Genomic DNA, 27,582 nt, shown 5'->3' with positions numbered 1-27,582 from the left:
TCCTTTAAGACTAGAGGTTAAATGATCTGAAATGTTCGAGGCTCTGTATTTTAGGATGTTTACTAACTGCTGAAACATTAATTTTGATGTTCATAAAGTCCAATGCAAATCGCCAATGTGTATTTCCAACATGGTCTCATTGCATTTGTATTATTATGTACGTAAATCCGAGTCACAAGTCCCCCTCAACAGGAAGAGAGATGGTGTGAGAAAACATCACTTTAAAAGTGTGATTGTGTCTCATTGATGCTATGTACAGTACCTGTGTCCACAGAGCCTGATAGCTCAGGGAAGAGACCCTTCCTAGTTGCTGCAGTGTGTCTGGGGCTGCTGTGTGTTCTACTGGCTGGGATCATAGGCCTGTCTGTCTACTGTAAGTCTGAAGTTATAATTCCTGCAATTTACCAGCATTCACCTACAATTCACCAGATTATCTGTTTTATTGATACACTTTGTTGTTGTTAAAACAGATGATGGGGTCTCTAAGAGCTTCTTAGCCTATAAGACCAACTCATCTGCAGCGATAGAACAGCTACAGACCAGCAACAACAACCTGACTAAAGAGAGAAACAAGATACAGACCAGTTACAACACAATGACTAAAGAGAGAGAAAACCTACAGACCAGCAACAACAACCTGACTAAAGAGAGAGACCAGATACAGACCAGTTACAGCACCCTGACTAAAGAGAGAGACCAGCTACAGACCAGTTACAACACCATGACTAAAGAGAGAGACCAGCTACAGACTGAGAGAGATTTTCTTAACTGGAGGCTTACCAATCTCAGTGAGTAAACCTACAGTAATTAATTATCATTAATCCCACACAACTGATCATGAGTCTCTGTTCTTTCATTAAGTGTCCAGTGTGATAAATTGAAGGAAATTCATATTTTCATCAATATTTTCAAACCTGTCCTGAAGGCTGGCAGAAGTTTGAATCCAGTTGGTACTTCCTGTCTACTGAGTCCAAAACCTGGAAGGAGAGCAGACAGGACTGTTTGAAGAGAGGAGCAGACCTGGTGATCATAAACAGTGATAAGGAACAGGTGAGAGAAAGAGGGAGAGGGAGTGGGGATGGGTGTGCAAGGGGTAAATATGTTCAAACATAAACGTCAGTTAATTTATCTTTCTCAACAACAGACTTTTCTCTTCAACCTCAAGAAGAGAGTCTGGATTGGTCTGACTGACTCTGTTAAGGAGGGGACCTGGAAATGGGTGGACGGCACCCCACTGACCACAAGGTGAGAGATGATAACTAATCTGTCAATACGGCTCCATTCAACCTTTTCTATACAGGTTACTGACATTGATGATAGCAGTCAACGCAGATAACTATAAAACGAAAAATGTCTACATATTATTTAGTATTATGATGTTGTAACTGTGATATCTGACTGTTTTTAACCCTGTAGGTACTGATAATAACCATGATATCTGACTGTTTTTAACCCTGTAGGTACTGGTATTAACCATGATATCTGACTGTTTTTAACCCTGTAGGTACTGGTATTAACCATGATATCTGACTGTTTTTAACCCTGTAGGTACTGGTGTTAATCATGATATCTGACTGTTTTGAACCCAGTAGGTACTAGTATTAACCATGATATCTGATGGTTTTTAACCCTGTAGGTACTGGAATGACAAGCAGCCTGATAGTAAAGATCCTACTGGGGAGGAGGACTGTGTTGAGATACATACAGATTGGACTCCACTTAAGGCATGGAATGACATGTCATGTGACAGGAAACTCAACTGGATTTGTGAGAAAGTGTTTTAACATCACCATGACAACGTACTATAACACATACAGCAGTTTATAGTTTACACAACTTTATTCTTCATTCTCTCTCTCTCACACACACTTACACACACACACACACTCTCTCTCTCTCTCTATCACACTTACACACATTTTCACACACACACGCACACACACATACATGCAGGTACACACACGCATTCAAATGCACCTATTGTTGTAATAGTTTGTTGTATCATATTAATAAAATTCCTACTTTTTTCCTGTTTGTAGCTTCCTGTGTACCAGTAGTTATGTTTGACATATCATCAGAGTCAACAGGAAGTTAGTACATTTGACTTTGTGCATACAAAAAATGTTCAATTAAAATATATTCTACAGATATTTACATGCTCCAATTGAGGCCTGGTGATGACATTCTCAACAGTACCAAACCACCATTACATACACTGTATAGGAAGGAGGTGACTGTATCACCAATCAATGAGTTTCGTAGAGATATCAAAGGATGTTACTAAGTCATCTTTGACCGTCAGTCTTTGTTGTCAAGTCACATACAATATCAAATGCTCATATTTGACTGATGTTCCCTTATAAGGGTCCCAAAAGAGTGAAGTGGATGTTTTCAGTTGTTCAAACAGATGTCACTCAACATCTCATCCTCACTGGTTAAGACTACCCACCCTCAAAATCCACTTGGAGCAGTTTGTAGTGTCACATCTATTGTCTGGACATTATAATGACCCATGTTTGTAGTCCTGGACCTCCTGAACATGTTGATGTATATTTGGGAGTAAACAGAGGGTCCAAATCAGCAGAAAGGTGAAAGGAAGGAGGAGTTCTGGAAACTCCCTGAATTATCTTGGGGCTGTTAAATATGATATTTAATATATGTTAACAACTAGTCTTTATTCTCCACTTCCCCTCTATGATCTATATCTTCCTGGTATGATAGTGTCCTGTCCATCATCACAAATAGCAAGTCCCATTCCCTGGGCAGGAGGAATGTGTAGAGAAATACTCTGGACAAGATGACCATGTAGAGACATGGAATAATTTATATTGTTCTGCAGAAAATGGTTTAACAATAACCACCGTAACAATGTCTCACACTCACACAACTACACACGCAAGTTTTCAAACTTGTAAACATTTTTGTATTATCATAGCCACAACTTCCCGTGAAATGTTGTTGTTTCTTCCATAGAGTTAACAGCTACAGCAGTCACACAGACAGAGACACACTGATGACTCAGAGACAGAGATATCACAAGAAGCAGAGACTTAACGTATAGAGGGCCTGCAGTTGACGTACGACGCCTCCAGGCGGCCATGTTGGAAGACCACCACATTAATTCTAGAACAAGATACTTAATGTACAGTTGGGGGGGACACGACTCCCCATCCTTGGAAAAATATGATTTTTCTCCACAATATATCAATGTAAACAAAACTATGGAACATTAATAATATTAATAATACGCAATGAAAGCACTTGTGCTGATCATAGACACTTAATAGCGTGTTTTTAAGTTTCAAAAGATTGTCACACCTCGCCTTTTGCCACACAATGGTTTAATCCACAGCCTCCCACAACCTAGCAGTGTTACATGATGCAGGTACTGTGCATGTGTGGGAATCTGACAGTCTGTTTTTGGTGGCTGACCTCCAGTAAGTAGTTCAAACAAAGGATATGTTAGACATTTCTTTACTTCTCCCACTCAATACAAGAAAACACATTTATGACCGTCACCAGTCTTCATTTTCGCTGCATCAACTTACAGATCACTCTCTATGTTAGCTAGCGGTTAGCTGATGATTGCCAGCTAGCTACAGTAACATCAACCAGTTTTTGCAGCTATTTGAATATGAGTCAATGAGAGAAGCTAGCAATGCAATGTACTGTTCCTTAGCTGGCAAAGTAACAGAGGGTTGATGTCTACCGTCTGAAAGGCCCTCAATGCACGTAACTAACGTGAGGTTGATCCAGTCAATCTCACCATAGCGATTTTGTTTTATGTTGGCAGGGTTCACACACACAATAGCTAGCTACATTTGCAGAGCTAGCGCACAAACTAATAAAAACATTAGCTAACAAGCTAGCTAGTACCTATTACATTTATGTGGTGTTGTCAAAGATGGAATCTTTGCTAACATCAGTTTATTCCAAGATTAGCATGCAGCTGTAGTGCTTCGAAGTCCCTGTGAGAAGGTTTGCGATAAACTGAACTCCCAAATGAACAGAACTACACTCTCTTCTACCATTGTCTTAAATATCTTTAATGGTCTCGTTGCAAAAGGTAAATTGTCGCTAGGGGACTTGGAAGCACCTGTGTGCCGATCTTGGAGTAAACTGACGATAGCAAAGATTATAGCAAACACCACAGAAACGGAACTGGTGCTTGCTAGCTCTGCAAGTTCAGCTATTGTTGGAAGCCAGCCAATATAAAACATAAACTATATTAAAATTACAAAACGTTGCAGAATACGTTGTGTAAATGGTGAACTCATACAGCTGTCAACCCTTGTCACTGCAATCCGTTTCACATTTGCCAGCTGACTAGCTAGCTTCCTTTTAGATCGAAGCCCAACTAGAATGATAGAAGATGATGATAGAAGAACATCTATAATGATAGAAGATGATAGATGATGATGGCAGCCAGCCAGGTAGAAAAATGGCAGAGAAAAGACGGACATCAAGAGTATTTTTCATAAACCAAAACGCAAAGTAAGAACCCCCTACTAGCCTAATATCTCAGACTTGTTGATAAAATGTTCATAAGAAAGAAGTGAAATGATAATGGGAATGTTTCACAATGATGTCATTAGGCAGAGCAGGCTACAGATGGCACACATACAGTAGAGCTGGGGACAGATGGGCAGGGACAGACTGGCAGAGACAGACTGGCAGGGACAGATGGGCAGGGACAGACTGGCAGAGACAGGGAGTCTCAGGTAAGTTTGTTGAGTCTTTGTTTGGCAACATTATGAAAGGTTCTCTCTTTTTTAGACTTGTAAAATTGGGACATAATTGGAAAATGCCATGGATACCCCCACTCTCAACTTAAACTGGTGACTGAACTAAGATTTGTTAAAGGCAATGGTATTGCGGTTGTGATTAATTATGTAGTTTTGGGTACCAGTAGTTAGGAGTATGGCCAACACCTTATTTATTTTCTTGGAGGCAGACTGTGAGTCAGGGAGGGTGGTGAAACAGAAAGAGCCACGGAGAGAGACTTCACAGGACAGTATCACAGCCACGGCAGGACCAGGTGTCAACCTTGTTGCCAGCAGCACCAGTATAAGAGACAGTGACACGCCATTGTCCAGTTACCTCAGTGATGGCACAAAACCATTTCAGCCACACCCACAATTTATAGAACTGCAAACTCTTGCCAACAGAGTGTTGAGGTTTCAAGAGAGATGGTTTTGCGATTTCCCCTGGCTACATTATAATCCATCAATGAAAGGAGTGTTGTGTTTTCACTGTAGCCAAGGGATTTCAAGCCAGCCATCTTTTGGCCAAAGAGCGGATGTTGCCTTCATTAGTGCAGGATTTAGGAACTGGTGGAAAAGCCATTGAATAATTCACAGCACATCAAAACAGCCAAACCCACCGCCACTGTGTAACGGTAACAGCACACCAGCTAAATCCAATCAGTGTCCAGTTATCCAGCGCGTGGGGTAAACAGTAGAAATGACGAAAGCTACCTTGCACTGTATGAGAAAGCAACAACATTGATTGACTCCATTGAGTTCATTGAGACACACTCAAGACGATTTGCTGGCAAAGCAGTGGATCACTATAGGGCAGTATTTTTTAAAGTGTTGGACGGAGTGGAGGTTCAGTTTGACGACCGTTTTGAACAGGACAGTCTAAACATTCTGTAAAAGTTGGAAAGAGAGCTTCTCACGGGGGAGTTGGATGAGTCTCTAGATCAGTACCCTGAGCTGAACATAGATTCTCTTTCAGTGCAGATCCCTCTCTTTGCAACAAATACCCCTGTAGCAGCAGTGGAGAGGCAGCAGAGGTCCTCGGGAGGCTTCCAGTGGAGGTGCCGGGGGTTGGTTGACCAAGTTGAGGTGCTGAACAGAATTCTGTTTGTGGTACCAGTGTCTTCATGTGAGGCTGAGAGGAGTTTTAGTGCACTCGGTAGGTTAAAGACTTGGCTACGGGCCAGCAGGGGCCAAGAGAGACTGAACGGCGTAGTTGTCTGTAATGTACATTAAGACAGGCTGGATAGTCTCGAGGGAAAATATCTGCCAGCAATTTGTTGGATCCTTTGAAACCTACAAACATATGTTTGTTTCTTTTGTTCAGTAGTGTGTATAGCAGTGGTTCTCAACATTTTTGGGGGTACTGGAACCCCTGCATATTTTGAGGCAAGGTGGGCAAGGTTTTGAGTGGTTCTCAGGGACCCCCACCCCCTCTATATTATATGTAAAGTTACTGTAATCCTTGTGGTGCTGAATACGTTCATTACACTTTTCACGGACCCTTTACAATTACACCAGGGACCCCTAGGGGTCCATTGACCCCTATTTGTGAACCCCTGCTGTATAGTGTCATATTTGGCCTTTTGTTTAGTAGTTTTCAGTACATGACAGTACACTTACTAATTATTTATATTATGTTATTTTATTTAAAATGGCATACATTGTGTCACATACTTGTCCATAGCTGCTGTTTGAAGGGTTGAGACACTGACTGAACAATAAATATGTATTTTTGAAGGACATTTTGGTTGATTTATTTGGGTTATTCATTGAAGTAGTTATTTTGCTTTTACAACTGTACTTATTCTGAGCTTTTTGTTCTATTGTAACAAACTCAGGCCAGTGGCACATGTTTAATTACTATATAAATGTATCAGAAAAAGTCAAATAAAAAGGTATACAGAGACCAACTTTGTGATGATTTTAGATGAGATCACACCATGTTCATTGTATTTATGAAAACTGCACCCATACACAGTGTACCATTGCCACCTACTGGCCTTTCTTGGTATTGCTGGTTGTAAATACAAACACCTGCATACATACTGGACTGATAAGGAACACTGCTATAACTATTATTAGTTGTAGTATTATAATGGTTTAAACATTTGAACAAGTTGGGACAACCCTTCAGTTAACTACTGTACCTATCAATTATCCAGATGTAGTAATTATGGTTCCTCAATATATATTCAACATATTACAACGTAGGCTATGTGTTACAGCAGGAATTGCCCCCCCCCCCCCCCCCCCCCCCCGGAATTGCTCTTGAGAAAATGTAATGTAATTGTCCAATCCAAAGTTGATATCAGCTTTTGCCCCTGCAGTAGACCGACATAGAAAGAAAGACCCAGGCATTGTTAAATATGTCAAAGGTCATCTATACTGAACCAGATATGAACAAGAAGGTCAAGTTTGACAGAGGTGAGATGGAGGAGAGGATTGTGGATATCTACGTCAGCGCAGACACCCTGAGACATAAATGTCTCTTGTATGTGTCCACAGAGCTTGATTGCTCAGGGAAGAGACCCTTCCTAGTTGCTGCAGTGTTTCTGGGGCTGTGTGTGTTCTACTGGCTGGGATCATAGGCCTGTCGGTCTACTGTGAGTTTGTGTCTAAATTCATTGCTTATCACATAGTTGTAAGAAGTACAGGCTACTAAGCCTATTTAACTTGTGTTTTACCTAGTAACTATGTGTTTATACTTTGTAGATAACAGAGACAAAGATTCTGAGGATAAAAGGAACAACTTGTCAGAGTTTTCCCTTAATAAGACCAACACAACTGAAGAAAGAGACCAGCTACAGACCAGATACAACCACCTGAATGAAGAGAGTGACCAGCTACAGACCAGATACAACAACCTAACTGAAGAGAGAGAACAGCTACAGACCAAATACAACAACCTGACTGAAGAGAGAGACCAGCTACAGACCAGATACAACAACCTGACTGAAGAGAGAGACCAGCTACAGACCAGATACAACAACCTGACTGAAGAGAGAGACCAGCTACAGACCAGATACAACAACCTGACTACAGAGAAAGGCCATATTCAGTCAAAGCTTTTTGAGATATAAACTGATAAATTAGAAGTAAAATCAACAATAACTCTATATCAATGGGTTTATGAGTATAGAGATAATGGCTAAGTGTCTCAATGTTTTCACCTTTGCTGAGAGAGAGGAGAGAGGAGAGAGGAGAGAGAGAGAGAGGTGGAACAAGTATACTTTTCATCAGTACACTAATATGTGTGCATTATTTTATAAATATACCAATTGTGACATAAGCTTTATCTTTCTCAACAACAGACATTTGTCTTCAACCTCCACATGAGAGCCTGGATTGGTCTGACTGACTCTGTTACTGAGGGGCCCTGGAAGTGAGTGGACGACACATCACTGACCACAGGGTGAGAGATTTGACCATTTTACCAGGTGAAATGGAGACAAAAAACAAATACATTTTGCTTCCAATCATGTTCATAAAAATGTATGTTTCGACTCATTAATGTCATTCATTGAGAACTATGGATGTATTTTAGCAACCAGGTAATATTTACATATGAAAAGGTAAACTAAATGTGTTGATGACCCATTCTTGCTAATTTTACGATCATCTTACAGTGTTTCTTTAAAACTGTAAAAACATAAGAATATGTGTATAATTGAGAAGGATGTTTGTACCACAGTGTCTGACTGTGTGGTTCTCTGTGTTGTTTAGGTACTGGAGGACAGGACAGCCCGATGATAGTGGGCAAGAGGACTATTGAGGTATACAATGGACAAGATGACCCTGTAAAGACATGGAATGATGACAAATGTGGCACAAATCTCAACTGGATCTTTTAGAAAGAGGTGTAACAATAACCCACAGTAACAAACAGTCCCTCTCTCTCCCCCTTTCTCTCTCCCTTTCTCTCTCTCTCCCTCTAATGGTTGGATAAGGTCCTGAATGGTTAGGTGATGATTCCACCTAGTGGTTAAAGTGAGAGATGAACTCACCATAGAAGTGAAATAGTGGTATGACAGACTGTCTCAAAACACATTGAAGAACAGAATCCTAGGGGACTGACCTTGGTCCCTCTCCTCTAATAGGGTTGAAAGGAGGAGAGGAGATAAAGTCTTAGTGTCAGAGAGCCATAAAGGAGGAATAAGAAAATAAAGAGAAAGATAGAAAAATAAGACAATTAATTGTTGTGTTTAGATTTAGAGGAGAGTATGTAAACATACTGTACTCTAGAAAATGATTCTTCTTTATTTTTATTAGAAACATGTCATGTGATTTGCAATAGACTTATGCTTAGTAAAATAAAATTGGGACCAATTATTAACCAATGCTTATCACTTTAATGATATGAATAACAAAGTCACTTTTGAATAAAAGGAACAGTTGTCTTTAACAAGGTATACCAGCTTCCTGATTGAATGAGATTGAATGCTGAGAGGGCACACTCACACACACACAAACAATGCTAATGAAAGGTGAGAATGACTCACAACCTTCACTGTACAAGGGACAACGTGTAGGTGACCAAGGACCTGTCTGCTACACACTCATCATGGTGTCTAATGGGGTCTCCACCCTCTCCCTCTCTGTTCTGTCTGTGAACCACAGCAAGTGACAGGATGTGTCACGGCTCTATCCACCAATAAGAAACAGACCCGTGTGTCCTTAATGGCACCCTATTCTCTACATAGTGCACTACATAGGGAAATAGGATGCCATTTGGCCACCAGTTACTGAGGGAGAGAGACCAGTTACTGAGGGAGAGAGACCAGTAACTGAGGGAGAGAGAGCTGTTACTGAAGGACAGAGACCATTTAAAGAGTGAGGGAGACCAGTTACTAAGGATCAGATACCAGTTAAAGAGTGAGAGAGACCAGTTAAAGAGGCAGAGAGACCAGTTACTGAGGGACAGAGACCAGTTACTGAGGGACAGAGACCAGTTACAGAAGGAAAGAGACCAGTTACAGAAGGAAAGAGACCAGTTACTGAAAGAGAGAGACCAGTTACTGAAAGAGAGAGACCAGTTACTGAAGGTGAGAGACCAGTTACAGAAGGAAAGAGACCAGTTACAGAGGGAGAGATACAATGTACAGAAGGAGAGAGACCAGTTACAGAAGGAGAGAGACCAGGTACAGAGGGAGAGAGACCAGTTACAGAGGGAGAGAGACCAGTTACAGAGGGAGAGAGACCAGTTACAGATGGAGAGAGAACCGTTACTGAAGCAGAGAGACCATTTACTAAGGGAGAGAGACCAGTTACTGAGGGAGAGAGACCAGTTACTGAGGGAGAGAGACCAGTTACTGAGGGAGAGAGGCCAGTTGCTGAGGGAGAGAGGCTAGTTACTGAGGAACAGAAACCAGTTTAAGAGTGAGAGAGACCAGTTATTGAGGGACAGAGAGCAATTAGAGTGAGAGAGACCAGTTACTGAGGCATCGAGACAAGTTACTGAGGGAGAGAGACAAGGTACAGAGGCAGAGAGACCAGTTACTGAGGCAGAGAGACCAGTTACTGAGGCAGAGAGACCAGTTACTGAAGGAGAGAGACCAGTTTTTTTATTTAAAAAAATTATTCACCTGTATTTAACCAGGTAAGCTAGTTGAGAACATGTTCTCATTTACAACTGTGACCTGGACAAGATAAAGCAAAGCAGAGGGACACAAACAACAACACATGTTGTTGAACAGGCGTACAGTCAATAACACAATAGAAAAAAGAAAGTCTATACAGTGTGTGGAAATGGCGTGAGGTGGTAAGGCAATAAATAGGCCATAGTTACTGAGGCAGAGAGACCTATTATTGAAGGAGAGAGACCAGTTACTGAGGGAGAGAGACCATTTACTGAGGAAGGGAGACCACCTTTCAGCAGGACAATAAGCTAAAACACAGTTTGACCAAGACAACACTGAATGTTCCTGAGTGGCCTTGTTACAGTTTTGACTTAAATTGGCTTGATAATCTATGGAAAGACTTGAAAATGTCTGTTTAGCAATGATCAACAATCAACTTGACAGAGCTTGAATTTAAAAATAAATGTAAAAAAATGGGCAAATATTGCACAATCTATGTGTAGAAAGCTCTTAGAGACTTACCCAGGAAGACTCACAGCTGTAATCGCCGCCAAAGTTGCTTCTACAAAGTATTGACTCAGGGGTATGAACACTTATTTTTTTGCATTTAATTTTCAATACATGTGCAAACATTTTTAAAACATGTTTTCAATTTCTTATGATGGGGTATTGTGTGTAGATGGGTGAGACAAATAATCAATTTAATCAATTTTTAATTCAGACTGTAACAAAACCAAATGTGGAATAAGTCGAGGGGTGTGAATATTTTCTGAAAGCACTGTACTTATCAAGCATGTTTCCACAGTGTCTGACTCGCTGGTTCTCTGTGTTGTTAACCATCTAGGTACAGGTATCTATCCAAACGCAATAATCTGGGTCCTGCTGGAGAGGAGGACTATGCAGAGAGAACACAGAAACATGTGAGGAGAATCTTCACTGGATTTGCGAGAAAGTGGTTGAACATCACCATGACAACATACTGTGACACATACAGCAGCCTAGTGCACACAACCTCCTCCTCCTGTCTCTCTCTCGCTCCAATTTCATCATTTAAAAGAGCGACTTACAGTAATGAGCAGTGGCGTAAAGTACTTCAGAAAAAATACTTTAGAGTACTACTAAAGTCATTTTGGGGGTATCTGTCCTTTACTATTTATATTTTTGACAACCTTTACTTCACTTCACTTTACTTCAATACTTTTTACTACATACATTTTCCCTGACAACTTGCACATTCATCTTCTGCACATCTATCACTCCAGTGTTAATGCTAAATTGTAATTATTTTCGCCACTCTGGACTCTTTATTGCCTTACCTCCCTAATCTTACTACATTTACACATACTGTATGTATATCTATTGTGATATTGACTGTACGTTTGTTTATCCCACATGCAACTCTGTGTTGTTTGTGTCGGACTGCTTTGCTTCATCTTGGCCAGGTTGCAGTTGTAAATGAGAACTTGTTATCAACTGGCCTACCTGGTTAAATAAAGGTGGGGGGAAAAAAACTAAAGTACTCATTACATTTTGAATACTTGGCAGAACAGGAAAAATTGTGAAACACGTGGTCATCCTAACTGCATATATTCTGGCAGATTTCCAGTACATTAGACACAACATGAGATCAGTACATTAGACACAACATGAGATCAGTACATTAGACACAACATGTGGCCAGCAGCATACCACCCTGCATACCACTGCTGGTTTGCTTCTGAAGCTAAGCAGGGTTGGTCCTGGTCAGTACCTGGATGGGAGACCAGATGCTGCTAGAAGTGGTGTTGAAGGGCCAGTAGGAGGCACTCTTTCCTCTGGTCTAAAAAAAGAAATATCCCAATTCCCCAGGGTAGTGATTGTACCCTACACTGCCCTGTGTAGGGTGCAGTCTTTTGGATGGGACTTTAAACGGGTGTCCTGACTCTCTGAGGTCATTAAAGATCCCATGGCACTTATCGTAAGAGTAGGGGTGTTTACCCTGGCTAAATTCCCAATCTTGCCCTTGAACTGTCACCCAGTCAACAATTGACTCATTCATCCCCCTCCTCTCCCCTGTAACTATTCCCCAGGTTGCTGCTGCAAATGAGAATCAGTCAACTTAACCTGGTAAAATAACGGATAAATAAAAACAGGACATTAGACACAACATGAGGTCAGGACATTACACACAACATGAGGTCAGGACATTACACACAACATGAACAGGAGAAGAAAATGCCCTGACCTTAACCACAATGTTACTATTTCATCACCTTCCTCTTTTGACATTTCCCTTTTATTCTGTGGATGAAGTCATAAACAGTTAGTCAAAGACTCAGAGCAGAGATAGGTACAGTAAAGAAACAGACACAGGGGCAACTATATTACCAGAATCTGTATATAGATAGAAAACACAGTAAGTTGTTGGAGAGGTCATCTATGCTGAGCCAGATATGAACAAGAAGGTCACGTTTGACAGAGGTGAGATGGAGGAGAGGATTGTGGATATCTATGTCAGTGCAGATACCCTGAGAGACGGTGAGACCAGCACCAAGAGAGAAGAGACAGTAGACACTGCTCCTAATAATGGACCAAGAGACCAGCACTCAGGTGACACACACACACACACACACACACACACACACACACACACACACACACACACACACACACACACACACAAAACATAACAGTATATTATGTGTGTCCACAGAACCTGATAGCTCAGGGAAGAGACGCTTCCTAGTTGCTGCAGTGTTTCTGGGGCTGCTGTGTGTTCTCCTACTGGCTGGGATCATAGGCCTGTCTGTCTACTGTGAGTTTGTGTCCAAGTTCATTGATTATCACCCAGTTATATAGAGGCGCTGGTTACTAAGCCAATTTACCTGGTGTTTAACCTAGTAACTATGTGTTTATACTTTATAGATAACAGAGCCATCAAAGATTCTGAGGATAAAAGGAACAACTTGTCACAGAGTTTTTCCCTTTATAAGACTAACACAACTGCAGAGAGAGACCAGCTACAGACCAGATACAACAACCTGACTGAAGAGAGAGACCAGCTACAGACCAGTTACAACAACCTGACTGAAGAGAGAGACCAGCTACAGACCAGATACAACAACCTGACTACAGAGAGAGACCAGCTACAGACCAGATACAACAACCTGACTACAGAGAGAGACAGGCTTCAGAATTTGCTTTGTGGTCAGTGAGCTGGTTTTCATACCTTTCTTTATTATAAAGTACATTTTTCATTGAGATCCAGTGACTGATGGAAAATAAAATGTGAAGTTTATTGTATTGTATCACATTGTATAAGTGTTGTGTCGTCAAACAGAAAAAACATGTTGTTCAGACGGATGGAAGAAGTTTGAATGCAGTTGTTACTTCCTGTCTACTGAGGAGAAAACCTGGGAGGAGAGCAGACAGGACTGTCTGGAGGGAGGAACAGACCTGGTGATCATAAACAGCAAAGAGGAACAGGTGAGAGGAGATAGCACGAAAGAGAAGGTTGAGGGGGGGGGGGGGGGGGGGGGGGGATATAGGTCTGTCGGGGGTAGATATGGTCAAACAATGAGCTTCAAAAGTATTGGGACTTTGACAAATATTTTTTGGTGGGGCTTTGTGCTCCAGCACTTTGGATTTGGAACGACACAATGTCTATGAGGTTGACGGGCAGACTGACAGCTTTCAGTTTATGGGATTTGTGCATCTTTAACTTTCTCACTCATCATTATTGACAATTCATTCAGCACTATCCGTAGTCATGGTAGCATCCACATTTATGTGGAAGTGTTTATAAAACATAATATATACTTATTTACATGTAACGTTACTCCAAATCGACACAATACATTATTAACCATTCATTTCTATTGGGCACAAAATAATGTGAAACACAACCAAAACTAAATGCAAATTCATCCAACACGTTTGTAGAGTCACAAGCTAGATGTAGTCATTGCATGCTAGGAATATGGGACCAAATACTAAACACTTTGACTACTTTAATACACATATAAGTGAATTTGTCCTAATACTTTTGGTCCCCTACAATGGGGGACGATGTACAAACAGTGATGTCATTTCTAAACGGTTCACTCGATATGGATGACAAAACCCGAAACTGAAAGCTGACGGTCCGTACTTTAACCTTTAACCTTTAATGTGTAATTTCAATTCCGAAGTGCTGAAGTACAGAGCCAAAACAACAAAAAATGTGTCAGTTTCCCAAAACTTTTGGAGCTTACTCAACGCAGTGTATATTGTATCTTTCTCAACCATAGGAGTTTCTCTTCCACTTCAAGAAGAGAGTCTGGATTGGTCTGACTGACAGAGAGACAGAGGAGACCTGGAAATGGGTGGATGGAACACCACTGACCACAGAGTAAGAGATGTCATGTCACGTCAATGGGCTTTCTAGCCAGCGCCGCTCCATTTCTCATATGTCCATTTGTGTTGTCTTGTTCCATACACACCTGGTTTTCATTCCATAATCACACTGCATGTATTTAGTTCTCTGTTCTCCTCCATGTCTTTGTGTGTAATTGTTTATTGTTATGTGGATATTGTCAGGCGCCATACTTGTGTTATCCTCTGTTTTTTTGGCACGTTTATGTTTTTATGTGCTGTTCTTTTTGGACTGGAATTAAAGTGTGCCTGTTTACTACACTCTGATCTCCTGCACCTGACTTCGCCTCCGTATATACCCCTAACATGATAACTATTCTCGCAATAATGCTCCAATGAAAATGTTTCTATACAGGTTATTATCGTTGATTATAGCAGTCAACAAAGATATCTTTAGTTATGTATATTATAATGTACATTATTTAGGATTGTAATGTTCTAACTGTGAAATCTCACGGTTTTTAACCCTGTAGGTACTGGTATTAACTGTGATATCTGACTGTTTTTAACCCTGTTGGTACTGGTATTAACCATGATATCTGACCGTTTTTAACCCTGTAGGTACTGGTATTAACCATGATATCTGACTGTTTTTTAACTCTGTATGTACTCGTATTAACCATGATATCTGACTGTTTTTAACCCTGTAGGTACTGGTATTAACCATGATATCTGACTGTTTTTAACCCTGTAGGTACTGGTATTAACCATGATATCTGACTGTTTTTAACCCTGTAGGTACTGGTATTAACCATGATATCTGACTGTTTTAACCCTGTAGGTACTGGTATTAACGATGATATCTGACTGTTTTTAACCCTGTAGGTACTGGTATTAACAATTATATCTGACTGTTTTTAACCCTGTGGGTACTGGTATTAACCATGATATCCGACTGTTATTAACCCTGTAGGTACTGGTATTAACCATGATATCTGACTGTTGTTAACCCTGTAGGTACTGGTATTAACCATGATATCTGACTGTTTTAACCCTGTAGGTACTGGTATTAACCATGATATCTGACTGTTTTTAACCCTGTAGGTACTGGTATTAACCATGATATCTGACTGTTTTAACCCTGTAGGTACTGGTATTAACGATGATATCTGACTGTTTTTAACCCTGTAGGTACTGGTATTAACAATTATATCTGACTGTTTTTAACCCTGTGGGTACTGGTATTAACCATGATATCTGACTGTATAAACCCTGTAGGTACTGGTATGACAAACAGCCTGATAATGCAGGTCCTACTCAGAACGAGGACTGTGCTGAGATACGTAATGACCAGCTTCCTCTAAAGGCATGGAACGACTTGTCATGTGACAGCAAACTCAACTGGATTTGTGAGAAAGCGTTGTAACATCGCCATGACAACATACTGCAACACATACAGTAGAAAACAGTGCACACAATTTCCTCCTCCATTCTCTCTCTCTCTCACTCGCTCTCTCTCAAACCCTCACCCACTCATATATGCATGCAAACATGTTTGTAGTATCATACTAATAATAAAAGGCTGACTTATTTCCTGTTTGTAGATTCTTGTGTTCCAGAAGATATGTTTGACACATCAGAGTCAACATGAAGTTAGTACATTTGACTTCTTTCACACTCATCGGGGGCACTTCATCAATCCATTTCAAATATATTCTTCTTACTTACTACAGATAATTACATGCTCCAGTTTAGACCCAGTGGAAACATTCTCAACAGTACCATTCACTTGTATAGGAGTTGACTGTAGAGATGTCAAGGTATCAAAGGATGTTACTTAATAATCTTTGACAGTCAGTCTTTGTAGTCAAGTTACATATAAGTACAATATCAAATGCTCATATTTGATGTTGTTCCCCTACATGGGCCCCAAAAGAGGGAAGTGAAGTGGATATTTTCAGTGGTTCAACCAGCTGTCACTCAAAAACAACCAATCAGGTTCATTAAAGAGAAGAGGGCTGCGGCCATTTCCCCACTATGATCTAAATATTCCTGGTATGATTGTGTCCTGTCCATCATCACAAATAGCAAGTCCCATTCCCTGGAAAGGAGGACTGTGTTGAGATATACTCTGGACAAAACGAACATGGTGAGACATGGAATGATTTATATTTTGCTGCAGAAAATAGTTTCACAACAACCACTGTAACAATCTCTCACACACACAAGTACTTACACAAGTATGCAAACTTGTTCAATTAGCATTTATATTAGCATGCCCATGTCCTTTTGTTGATACTTCCCTAGAGTTAACACCTACAGCAGTCAAACAGACAGAAACACAGATGACTCAGAGACAGAGATATCACTAGAAGCAGAGACTTCATGTAAACAGAATTCTGTTTTATTTCGTTAACGAGGCCAGTCAATTAAGAACAAATTCTTATTTACAATGACAGCCTACCCCAGCCAAATCCTAACCGGGATGACACTGGGACAATTGTGCACCACCCTATGGGACTCCCAATCACAGAGAGTTGTGATACAGCCTGGAATTGTGCCAGGGTCAGTAGGGACAACTCTAGCACTTACATGCAGTGCCCTAGACCGCAGCACCACTCAGGAGCACATTCCAGAAGCAGAGACTTAATGTATAGTAGACCTACATAGAAAGAAAGACCCAGGCATTGTTAAAGTTGTCAAAGGTCATCTATGCTGAGCCAGATATGAACAAGAAGGTCAGGTTTGACAGAGGTGAGATGGAGGAGAGGATTGTGGATATCTACGTCAGTGCAGACACCCTGAGAGACAGTCAGACCAGCACAAAGTAACAGAACCAAGGAAAGACCCAGATGCAGACTGTCGAAGTAACAATGTTTATTTTAGCAACAGGGGCAGGTAAAGACAGGTCAAGGCAGGATGGGGTCGATAATCCAGAGTATGGAGGCAAAGCTACAGGATGGCAGGCAGGCTCAGGTTAGGCAAAGGTCGGTGATCCAGAGGGGTCAGGGGCAAGCAGAGTGGCCAGGCAGGCGGGCTCAGAGTCAGGACTGGCAAAGTGGCCAGGCAGGCGGGCTCAGAGTCAGGACAGGCAGAGTGGCCAGGCAGGCGGGCTCAGATTCAGGACAGGCAGAGTGGCCAGGCAGGCGGGCTCAGAGTCAGGACAGGCAGAGTGGCCAGGCAGGCGGGCACTCAGGTAACACACACTCAACCCTATTATAGGAGAAGGTCCAAGGTCCCTCCCTCAGGATTGCATTATCCAATGTGTTTTGTTAAGGAAAGATGAATGGTGAAAAAGCCCATCGACAAGTCTGATATAACACAATTTTACCTCTATGATGAGTTCATCTCTCACTTTAACCACTAGGTGGAATCATCACTTAACAATTCAGTACTGTATCCAACAATCAACATGAGAGAGAGAGAGAGAGAGAGAGAGAGAGAGAGAGAGAGAGAGAGAGAGAGAAAGAGAGATAGAGAGAGAGAGAGCGTGAGAGAGAGCGAGAGAGCACGAGAGAGAGCGCGCGAGAGAGAGAATGGATGAATGAATGAAGGAGAAAGTTGTGTGCACTCTAGGCTACTGTATGTGTTACATGTTGTTTTCTGTGTCACAACAACAGACATTTATCAATGGGGTTAAATCAGTCAGTCATGTCTGGATTGGTTTGACTGACTCTATTACTGAGGGGACCTGGAAATGGGTGGACGGCACCCCACTGACCACCCCAAGGTAAGAGAATACTGCTCTATAATAACACTGACCACCCCAAGGTAAGAGACTACTGCTCTATAATAACACTGACAACCCCAAGGTAAGAGACTACTGCTCTATAATAACACTGACAACCCCAAGGTAAGAGACTACTGCTCTATAATAACACTGACCACCCCAAGGTAAGAGACTACCGCTCTATAATAATACTGACCACCCCAAGGTAAGAGACTACTGCTCTATAATAACACTGACCACCCCAGGGTAAGAGACTACTGCTCTATAATAATACTGACCACCCCAAGGTAAGAGACTACTGCTCTAAACCTGGGTTGGTGAGTGGGGTACCGTCCACCCATCTCCAGGTCCCCTCATTAACTCAGTCAGTCAGACCAATCCAGACATGACTGACCTATTTAACCTCATTGATAAATGTATGTTGTTGTGATGCAGAAAACAACATTGTTAATACAAAGTTTTCTTTCTCTCATCTGCCTTTTATTAATCACCAGGTCTGCTCCTCTCTACAGACAGTCCTGTCGGCTCTCCCTCCAGGTTTTTTTTTTCTCAGTAGAGAAGAAGTACAAATTGGAGTCAGAGAATCTCCAAAACATGAGATTACAAAACATGGAATCATGACAATTGTGGCACAAATCATAACTGGATCTGTTATCAATAACCTACTGTGACAACGTTCTCACTCACTCACTTACTCACTTACTCTGTCTCGCTCATGTTGAGGGTTGGATACAGTACTGAATGGTTAAGTGATGATTCCACCTAGTGGTTAAAGTGAGAGATAAACACAACAAATAGGTGAAATAGTTGTATTACAGACTTTCCTATGGGCTCTTTCTCAATTATCAGTCCTCAATTCCTCCTGGCATCATCTATCCTCTTATCCTTCTCAAAGCACATTGGAGTGTGTACAATCCTAGGGGATGGGCCTTGGACATTCTCCTCATATAGGGTTGACCTATGTAGGTCTACTGTACATTAAATCTCTGCTTCTTGAATTAATGTGGCGGTCTTCCAACATGGCCGCCAGGAGGCGTCATACGTTAAGTCTGATTCTAGTGATATCTCTGTGTCGTGTAGTGTCTCTGTCTATGTGACTGTTATAGGTGTTAACTCTAGGGAAGTAACAACAAAATGACACGGGTAGTTGTGAATATGCTAACACAAAAAATTCGTTTGCATACGTATGTGTGTGATTGTATGCATGTGAAAGACACAGTGATTATTGTTAAAACATTTTCTGTGGCACAATATAAACCATTCCATGTCTCTACATGATCATCTTGTCCAGAGTACATCTCAACACAGTCCTCCTGCCCAGGGAATGGGACTTGCTATTTGTGATGATGGACAGGACACTATCATACCAGGAAGATATAGATCATAGAGGGGAAGTGGAGAACAAAGACTAGCTGTTAACATATATTAAATATAATATGTAACAGCCCCAAGATAATTCAGGGAGTTTCCAGAACTCCTCCTTCCTTTCACCTTTCTGCTGATTTGGACCCACTGTTTACTCCCAAATATACATCAACATGTTCAGGAGGTCCAGGACTACAAACATGGGTCATTATAATGTCTAGACAATAGATGTGACACTACAAACTGTTCCAAGTAGATGGGTGGGTAGTCTTAACCAGTGAGGATGAGATGACGTAATTGTCCGCAGCTCTCTTCTCTCTTAATGAACCTGATTGGTTGAGTAGTTTGAGTGACAGCTGGTTGAACCATTGAAAAGATCCACTTCGCTTCCCTCTTTTGGAACACATATTGGGGAACAACAGTCAAATATGAGCATTTTATAATGTATGTAACATGACAACAAAGACTGACTGTCAAATATTATTAAGTAACATCCATTGATATCACCTTTAAACTCATTGATTAGTGACACAGTCAACTCCTATATAGTGATTGTAATGGTGGTTTGGTACTGTTGAGAATGTTTGCACCAGGCCTCAATTGGAGCATGTAAGATTTTTGCAATTATGACCATTGTATTTGAACTGAGAGTCTAATGTGCACAAAGTTAAATGTACTAATTTCATGTTGACTCTGGTAAAGAGGAAGCTACAATGTCAGCAAGTGAGAAGGACTTTTATTAATATGTTAATACAAACAAGTAGAACATGTGTGGGTTTGAGACAGAGAGAGAGAGAGAGAGACAGAGAGAGAGAGAGAGAGAGACAGAGAGAGAGAGAGAGAGAATGGAGGAGGAAGTTGTGTGCACTGTAGGCTGCTGTATGTGTTACAGTATGTTGTCATGGTGATGTTAAACCACTTTCAGGTCACATGTCATGTCATTCCATGCCTTTAGAATACTCAATATCAGGCTGATGTGGTGGAGACCAGTACCTACAGGGTTAAAAACAGTCAGATATTATGGTTAATGCCAGTACCTACAGGGTTAAAAACAGTCAGATATCATGGTTAATACCAGTACCTACAGGGTTAAAAACAGTCAGATATCATGGTTAATACCAGTACCTACAGGGTTAAAAACAGTCAGATATCATGGTTAACACCAATACAGGGTTAAATAAATATTTTTTTTTTAAATACACAGGGCAGAGTAGAAATCTATGGCATGTTGGCGCATTTCTCTGTCACCTTCCCATTAGGGATACGAAGGCAGACCATCTGTCTGCGTTGCAATGTAGACTGCCATAGTGGTAAAAAAAAGGATTGAGGGTAACAAAACTAAACCTAATCAAGGCACCCTTCACTCTTTCATGTAGAAACGACCTCAGTTCACGACTCTTGTCCTGTATGTTCATGACTAGTCCGGGGTCATTCTGAGTGACTAACTTCAATTCAATTGATTTGATGTCCAGTTCAAGGGCCCTGATAGTCTCTTTAACTTCAATACGAGACAGAGCAGTGTACTGTTGACAAAACATACGTATTTGGGCATCGCATCCTCCCAGTCATAAGGACTAAAAATTCAATTTAATAACTGTCCATTTTTCCCAAAACATCAACAGGTTTTTACAAAACATGACATGTAATAACATTAAAATACCAATAAAGTGATGACCTTCGTGGACAGGACAAGTGAATATCAACAGTCATAATATGGTGATCAGAAAAACCCACAGGAGTAATGTCACACCATACACCCTGTCTAACCTTGCTGCACTGACACGCCCTTCATTAACTTTTAACCAAGTGTGCTGCGTGACTTTTGCATTTCTTACTCTCCACACATCAGAAAGTTCAAACTCAGTTAATAGACCAGACAGGGCAAGTTGCTGACCGCAGGTGAGGTTCTTCAGCAGTGCGATCAACAGTAGTATTCGGTGTCCTGTGTGAATTTAAGTGTGTGCTCTCTAATTCTCTCTTTCTTTCTCTCTCTCGGAGGACCTGAGCCCTAGGACCATGCCTCAGGACTACCTGACATGATGACTCCTTGCTGTCCCCAGTCCACCTGGCCGTGCTGCTGCTCCAGTTTCAACTGTTCTGCCTTATTATTATTCGACCATGCTGGTCATTTATGAACATTTGAACATCTTGGCCATGTTCTGTTATAATCTCCACCCGGCACAGCCAGAAGAGGACTGGCCACCCCACATAGCCTGGTTCCTCTCTAGGTTTCTTCCTAGGTTCTGGCCATTCTAGGGAGTTTTTCCTAGCCACCGTGCTTCTACACCTGCATTGCTTGCTGTTTGGAGTTTTAGGCTGGGTTTCTGTACAGCATTTTGAGATATCAGCTGATGTACGAAGGCCTATATAAATACATTTGATTTGATTAAGGTTTCGTGTATTTGATCAAATACAGCAATACGCTCTGTACCCTCATTAGGAGCATAAACATAAAAATAAAATAAAAAAAATATATATATATAACATCCGCCTTGACCAATAAAACCCAACCCTTTGCAATCTTTCTTGTAGATACCACAGTCACCCTGAGGAAAACAAAATGGCCACCTCAGCACTGAAATTAGTACCATGACTGAGTACATGCTGCCCCTCCCACCACATACCCCTGTCAACCTCATTATCCTCATCACTATTGTTGTGTCTTTGGCATTATTAAAACTGAAGACTTATTTATCAAATAACTCTCTGTAATTATTATTACGCGATTAAACTAATTAATCTTGTAACTGTAATTAACTAGGAAGTCGGGGCACCAAGGAAAATATTCAGATTACAAAGTTAAAGCAACCTTTAGCCATCTCGTAATTGAGGTAAGCTCAGTCTCCTCTCAACCCTTTGCTCAATCCTACTTAAACCTTGGCCCTCTCGTTATCGAGGTAAGCTGGTCTGGTGATAGAAAACCCGGGTGGGGGTTTTATTCGGAAGAGCAGAAAAGGGCCTGTCCCAGGACGCCAGACCATAACTGTGCTCATGGGCGGTCCTCTGACTTAGTTAAACTCCAAAGAGAATTGGAGTTTCCTTCAAAAAACAGTCCAAAATCACATTACACAATATCATCCTCACTCATTCATCTTATACAACAATTAGATGTAAGCCTCATATCTGAGGCTATTGTATAAACAGCGTTATGGTATTGTCTCCCATGAGTTTCACAAAATTGTACCAAATGGACCAGTTCGTAGCTGGATTCTTCACCGATCTTTTATACATTCTCCAGAACATAAATATTGTTCGGACCTCAAGTTCTGTGAGGTGGAAGAAATTCCTTTGTTCTCTCTATGAAAACTCACTCTCTCTCTATACTGTGGCCATGAGGAGATATTCTCCTCCGGGAATTTACAACTTGAGGTCGCAGCAGCCTGAGTGTAGGAGACAGAGAGAGGGGGATGGTGCTTGCTGTACCCAAAGAGATCAATGTCTTGACACTATGTGTCTCCTGTAGAAAAACTACATTAAGCCTTTTCTGTTTTATTACTTTTATTCCTGTCCCTTCCCCCATTAAGAAGTACGCCATGCTCAACCATCCGATCAACAAGACGCTCTTCTTTAAGAAAAAACACCACCTCTTTATTCATCCGCAACGCATAAGTAACATTTTCATAGCCTATGGTTGCTATGGCAACCAGAAACTCCGCCATAATGACAGTAGCTTCAGTAACACACCTGAAGCCGTGACAAAGTGACAGGGACGATGTCCCCTGTGGTTCGCCATCTCCAACGAAGCAGATAGAATATACTTAATTCTACCACTAAAATGTTTTACCTTAATCATTCATAGAAAAAGGAAAACCACCAAGAAAAGGAAACAAGAAAGTAAATATTGGCGATGTGACTTCAGACAACACTCGCAATCGCTCATGCAATTCCCAGCATGCACCAAACACTCAGCATAGAAAGAGAGAGAGAGAGAGAGAGAGAGAGGAGGAAGTTGTGTGCACTGCAGGCTGCTTTTTGTGTTACAGTATGTCTGTTCCACATGACATCTACCTACATGAACTATTATACAACTCCATAGCTACACTCTATTCCACGGGAGGAGAGAAAGCATCACACAGATCATTAGATCTTAATCGGGAAGAACTATTGCATATCAGAGAGACGTCAACTTACCAGCACTCCAACCAGGAATACGACGTTCCCAAAGCAGATCCTTTGTCTGCACCTCCCAGGCCATATGACTCCAGAACTGATTCCAGAGGCCGACCCAAAACAACGCCGTCGGAGGTGAGGGTGCCGGAGAGGTCTTCTAGTGATGCTTCGGATGTGCGCACCACCCACTGCTTCCGAGTATATTACTCGCTAATGTCTAGTCCCTACTTAACAAAGTCGATGAAAATAGGGCAAGAGTTGCTTTCCAAAGAGATATCCGGGATTGTAACATACTCTGTTTCACGGAGACATGGCTAGCTGTGGACATGCTTTTGGAGTCCGTATAGCCAACGGGATTTTCAGGGCATCGCGCCTACAGGAACAAACATATCTCTAGTAAGGGCGGGGGTGTATGTTTCATGACTAATGACTCATGGTGTAATTGTAACAACATACAAGATCTCAAGTCCTTTTGTTCACCTGACTAAGAATTTCACACAATCAAATGTATTACCTCCCAAGAGAACTTGCTTAGGTTATCGTCACAGCCGTGTATATCCCCCCGAAAGCAGATACCAAAATGGGCATCAAGGAACTTCACTGGACTTGCTAAATATGCTAAATATATACTGAGGCTGCATTTATTGTAGCTGGGGATTTAACAAAGAAAATCAGAGAACAAGGCTACCTAAATTCTATAAGCATATCGATTGCAGTACACGAGCGAGTAACACACTCGACCACCGCTTCTCTAACTTACTCAATGCATACATGGTCCTCCTCCGCCCTCCTTTTGGTAAATCTGGCCATGACCACATCTTTTCGCTCTCCTCCTATACGCAGAAACTAAAACAGGAAGTGTCCATGCTTAGGTCTATCTAACGCTGGTCTGACCAATCTGATTCCACACTTCAAGATTGCTTCGATCACATGGATTGGTATATGTTCCGGGTAGCCTCAGACAATAACATCAAGGTACATGCTGACTCAGTGAGCGAGTTTATAAGGAAGTGTATAGGAGATGTACCCTCTATAACTATTAAAACCATCTCCAACCAAAAACCATGGATTGATGGCAGAATTTGCGCAAAATTGAAACCACCTACCAATCAGTAACATAATGGTGAACATAAACACAATATTGATGGGGTGGAGGGAATCTGTAACATAATGGTGAATAAACACAATATTGATGGGGTGGAGGGAATCTGTGACATAATGGTGAATATAAACACAATATTGATGGGGTGGAGGGAATCTGTGACATAATGGTGAACATAAACACAATATTGATGGGGTGGAGGGAATCTGTAACATAATGGTGAATATAAACACAATATTGATGGGGTGGAGGGAATCTGTGACATAATGGTGAATATAAACACAATATTGATGGGGTGGAGGGATCTGTAACATAATGGTGAATATAAACACAATATTGATGGGGTGGAGGGAATCTGTGACATAATGGTGAATATAAACACAATATTGATGGGGTGGAGGGATCTGTAACATAATGGTGAATATAAACACAATATTGATGGGGTGGAGGGATCTGTAACATAATGGTGAATATAAACACAATATTGATGGGGTGGAGGGATCTGTAACATAATGGTGAATATACACAATATTGATGGGGTGGAGGGATCTGTAACATAATGGTGAATATAAACACAATATTGATGGGGTGGAGGGATCTGTAACATAATGGTGAATATAAACACAATATTGATGGGGTGGAGGGATCTGTAACATAATGGTGAATATAAACACAATATTGATGGGGTGGAGGGATCTGTAACATAATGGTGAATAAACACAATATTGATGCGGTGGAGGGATCTGTAACATAATGGTGAATATAAACACAATATTGATGCGGTGGAGGGATCTGTAACATAATGGTGAATATAAACACAATATTGATGGGGTGTAGGGATCTGTAACATAATGGTGAATATAAACACAATATTGATGGGGTGGAGGGATCTGTAACATAATGGTGAATATACACAATATTGATGGGGTGGAGGGATCTGTAACATAATGGTGAATAAACACAATATTGATGCGGTGGAGGGATCTGTAACATAATGGTGAATATAAACACAATATTGATGGGGTGGAGGGAATCGGTAACATAATGGTGAATAAACACAATATTGATGCGGTGGAGGGATCTGTAACATAATGGTGAATATAAACACAATATTGATGGGGTGGAGGGAATCGGTAACATAATGGTGGATTTATAATAACAAAGTGCACATACCTACAAATGTCAACAAATCACACATTACCATTAGATTCAATCTCAACAAACTACTTTACAATTTCCAGAAGTACAGTTTTGATCTTAATCTGAGCAAGCAATGCTGGTTAAATGTTTTTAACAGGATCATTACAATGGAAAGAGGGAAAGTTACTTTGGTTCCTGATACCTTCTCATTGGACATCGGTGGAAGGTAGTATAACCCTGAATATGAATTTATTAACTTATATCAACTTACTTTAACTTTTGAAATCATCATGACAAACTAACCATGATTCAGATGACCATCCATCCTATGCTAGATTACGGAGACATAATTTATAGATCGGCAGGTAAGGGTGCTCTCGAGCGGCTAGATGTTCTTTACCATTCGGCCATCAGATTTGCCACCAATGTTCCTTAGGACATGTCAAGGCACTCTATACTCCTCTGTAAACTGGTCATCTCTGTATACGCATCGCAAGACCCACTGGTTGATGCTTATTTATAAAACCCTCTTAGGCCTCACTCCCCCCTATCTGAGATACCTACTGCAGCCCTCATCCTCCACATACAACATCCGTTCTGCCAGTCAATTTCTGTTAAAGGTCCCCAAAGCACACACATCCCTGGGTCACTCGTATATGGCTGCTTTGTGTGATGTATTGTCTCTAACTTCTGCCCTTTGTGCTGTTGTCTGTGCCCAATAATGTTTGTACCATATTTTGTGCTGCTACCATGTTGTGTTGCTACCATGCTGTGTTGTCATGTGTTGCTGCGTAGCTATGTTGTTGTGTTAGGTCTCTCTTTATGTAGTGTTGTCTTTCTTGTCGTGATTTGTGTTTTTTCCTATATTTATATATATTTTTGTTTTCCCCAGCCCCCATTCCCGCATGAGGCATTTTGCCTTTTGGTAGGCCATCACTGCAAATAAGAATCTTTTTAACTGACTTGCCTAGTTAAATAAAGATAAATTAAATTAATAATTTAAAATATATAAATGATCAAAGAGGACAACACTAACTATTATGGGTCAAACTGGTTATAACTGGATCATTACAACGGAAAGAAGGACAGTTCAGATGTATTTATGGTACATTAGTTGGGGTTGTGGAATGATCAGTGATATACAGAAAATATTAACATAAGAGTATTAAGTAGCATGTATCTGATGCTCTGTAAAAAAAATATTTACACATGACACTCCCCTTGTCTGTCAAAAAATGTGCAGACCCTCCCAATATTAAAATTAACTAAACCAATTTATTACCACCACAAATTGGAATAACTAGCAATATGTTGAAAAACATATTGCTTCAACTTGTTTTATTAATTTTAATATTGGGAGGGTCTGTGCATTTTTTGACAGACAAGGGGAGGGTCATGTGTAAATATTTTTTTTACGTTGTGGAAGGGGGTGATTTCATTTTTATGACACCTCGGCAAGTCAGT

General features: G+C 41.0%; 2 protein-coding genes across 2 annotated transcripts in view; both read left to right on the top strand.

Moving 5' to 3' along the window:
* Positions 1–27,582, top strand: part of LOC139403175 (CD209 antigen-like protein E) — a gene marked incomplete at its 3' end in the record, with an annotated part of 56,170 nt that overhangs the window by 9,589 nt on the left and 18,999 nt on the right.
* Positions 623–1,967, top strand: LOC139403179 (CD209 antigen-like protein D). Its single transcript, XM_071146884.1, has 4 exons — positions 623–788; positions 926–1,050; positions 1,145–1,245; positions 1,637–1,967. Exons 1-4 carry the CDS (start codon positions 722–724, stop codon positions 1,782–1,784), a joined length of 441 nt encoding a protein of 146 aa, XP_071002985.1. The 5' UTR covers positions 623–721; the 3' UTR covers positions 1,785–1,967.

This window comes from Oncorhynchus clarkii, unplaced genomic scaffold, assembly GCF_045791955.1.
Source record: "Oncorhynchus clarkii lewisi isolate Uvic-CL-2024 unplaced genomic scaffold, UVic_Ocla_1.0 unplaced_contig_9919_pilon_pilon, whole genome shotgun sequence".
NCBI classification, from domain to species: domain Eukaryota; kingdom Metazoa; phylum Chordata; class Actinopteri; order Salmoniformes; family Salmonidae; genus Oncorhynchus; species Oncorhynchus clarkii.
Note: the sequence above shows the minus strand (reverse complement) of the source record. Positions and strands in the feature narration are given on the sequence as shown.

What these genes read in the sequence shown, in the direction of transcription:
- LOC139403179 (XM_071146884.1), top strand. Translation starts at nt 722, where the DNA reads ATGACTAAAGAGAGAGACCAGCTACAGACTGAGAGAGATTTTCTTAAC. An exon ending in TAAACAGTGATAAGGAACAG is followed by an intron (nt 1,051 to 1,144) that starts GTGAGAGAAAGA and finishes TCTCAACAACAG; the next exon opens with ACTTTTCTCTTCAACCTCAA. An exon ending in GGCACCCCACTGACCACAAG is followed by an intron (nt 1,246 to 1,636) that starts GTGAGAGATGAT and finishes TTAACCCTGTAG; the next exon opens with GTACTGGAATGACAAGCAGC.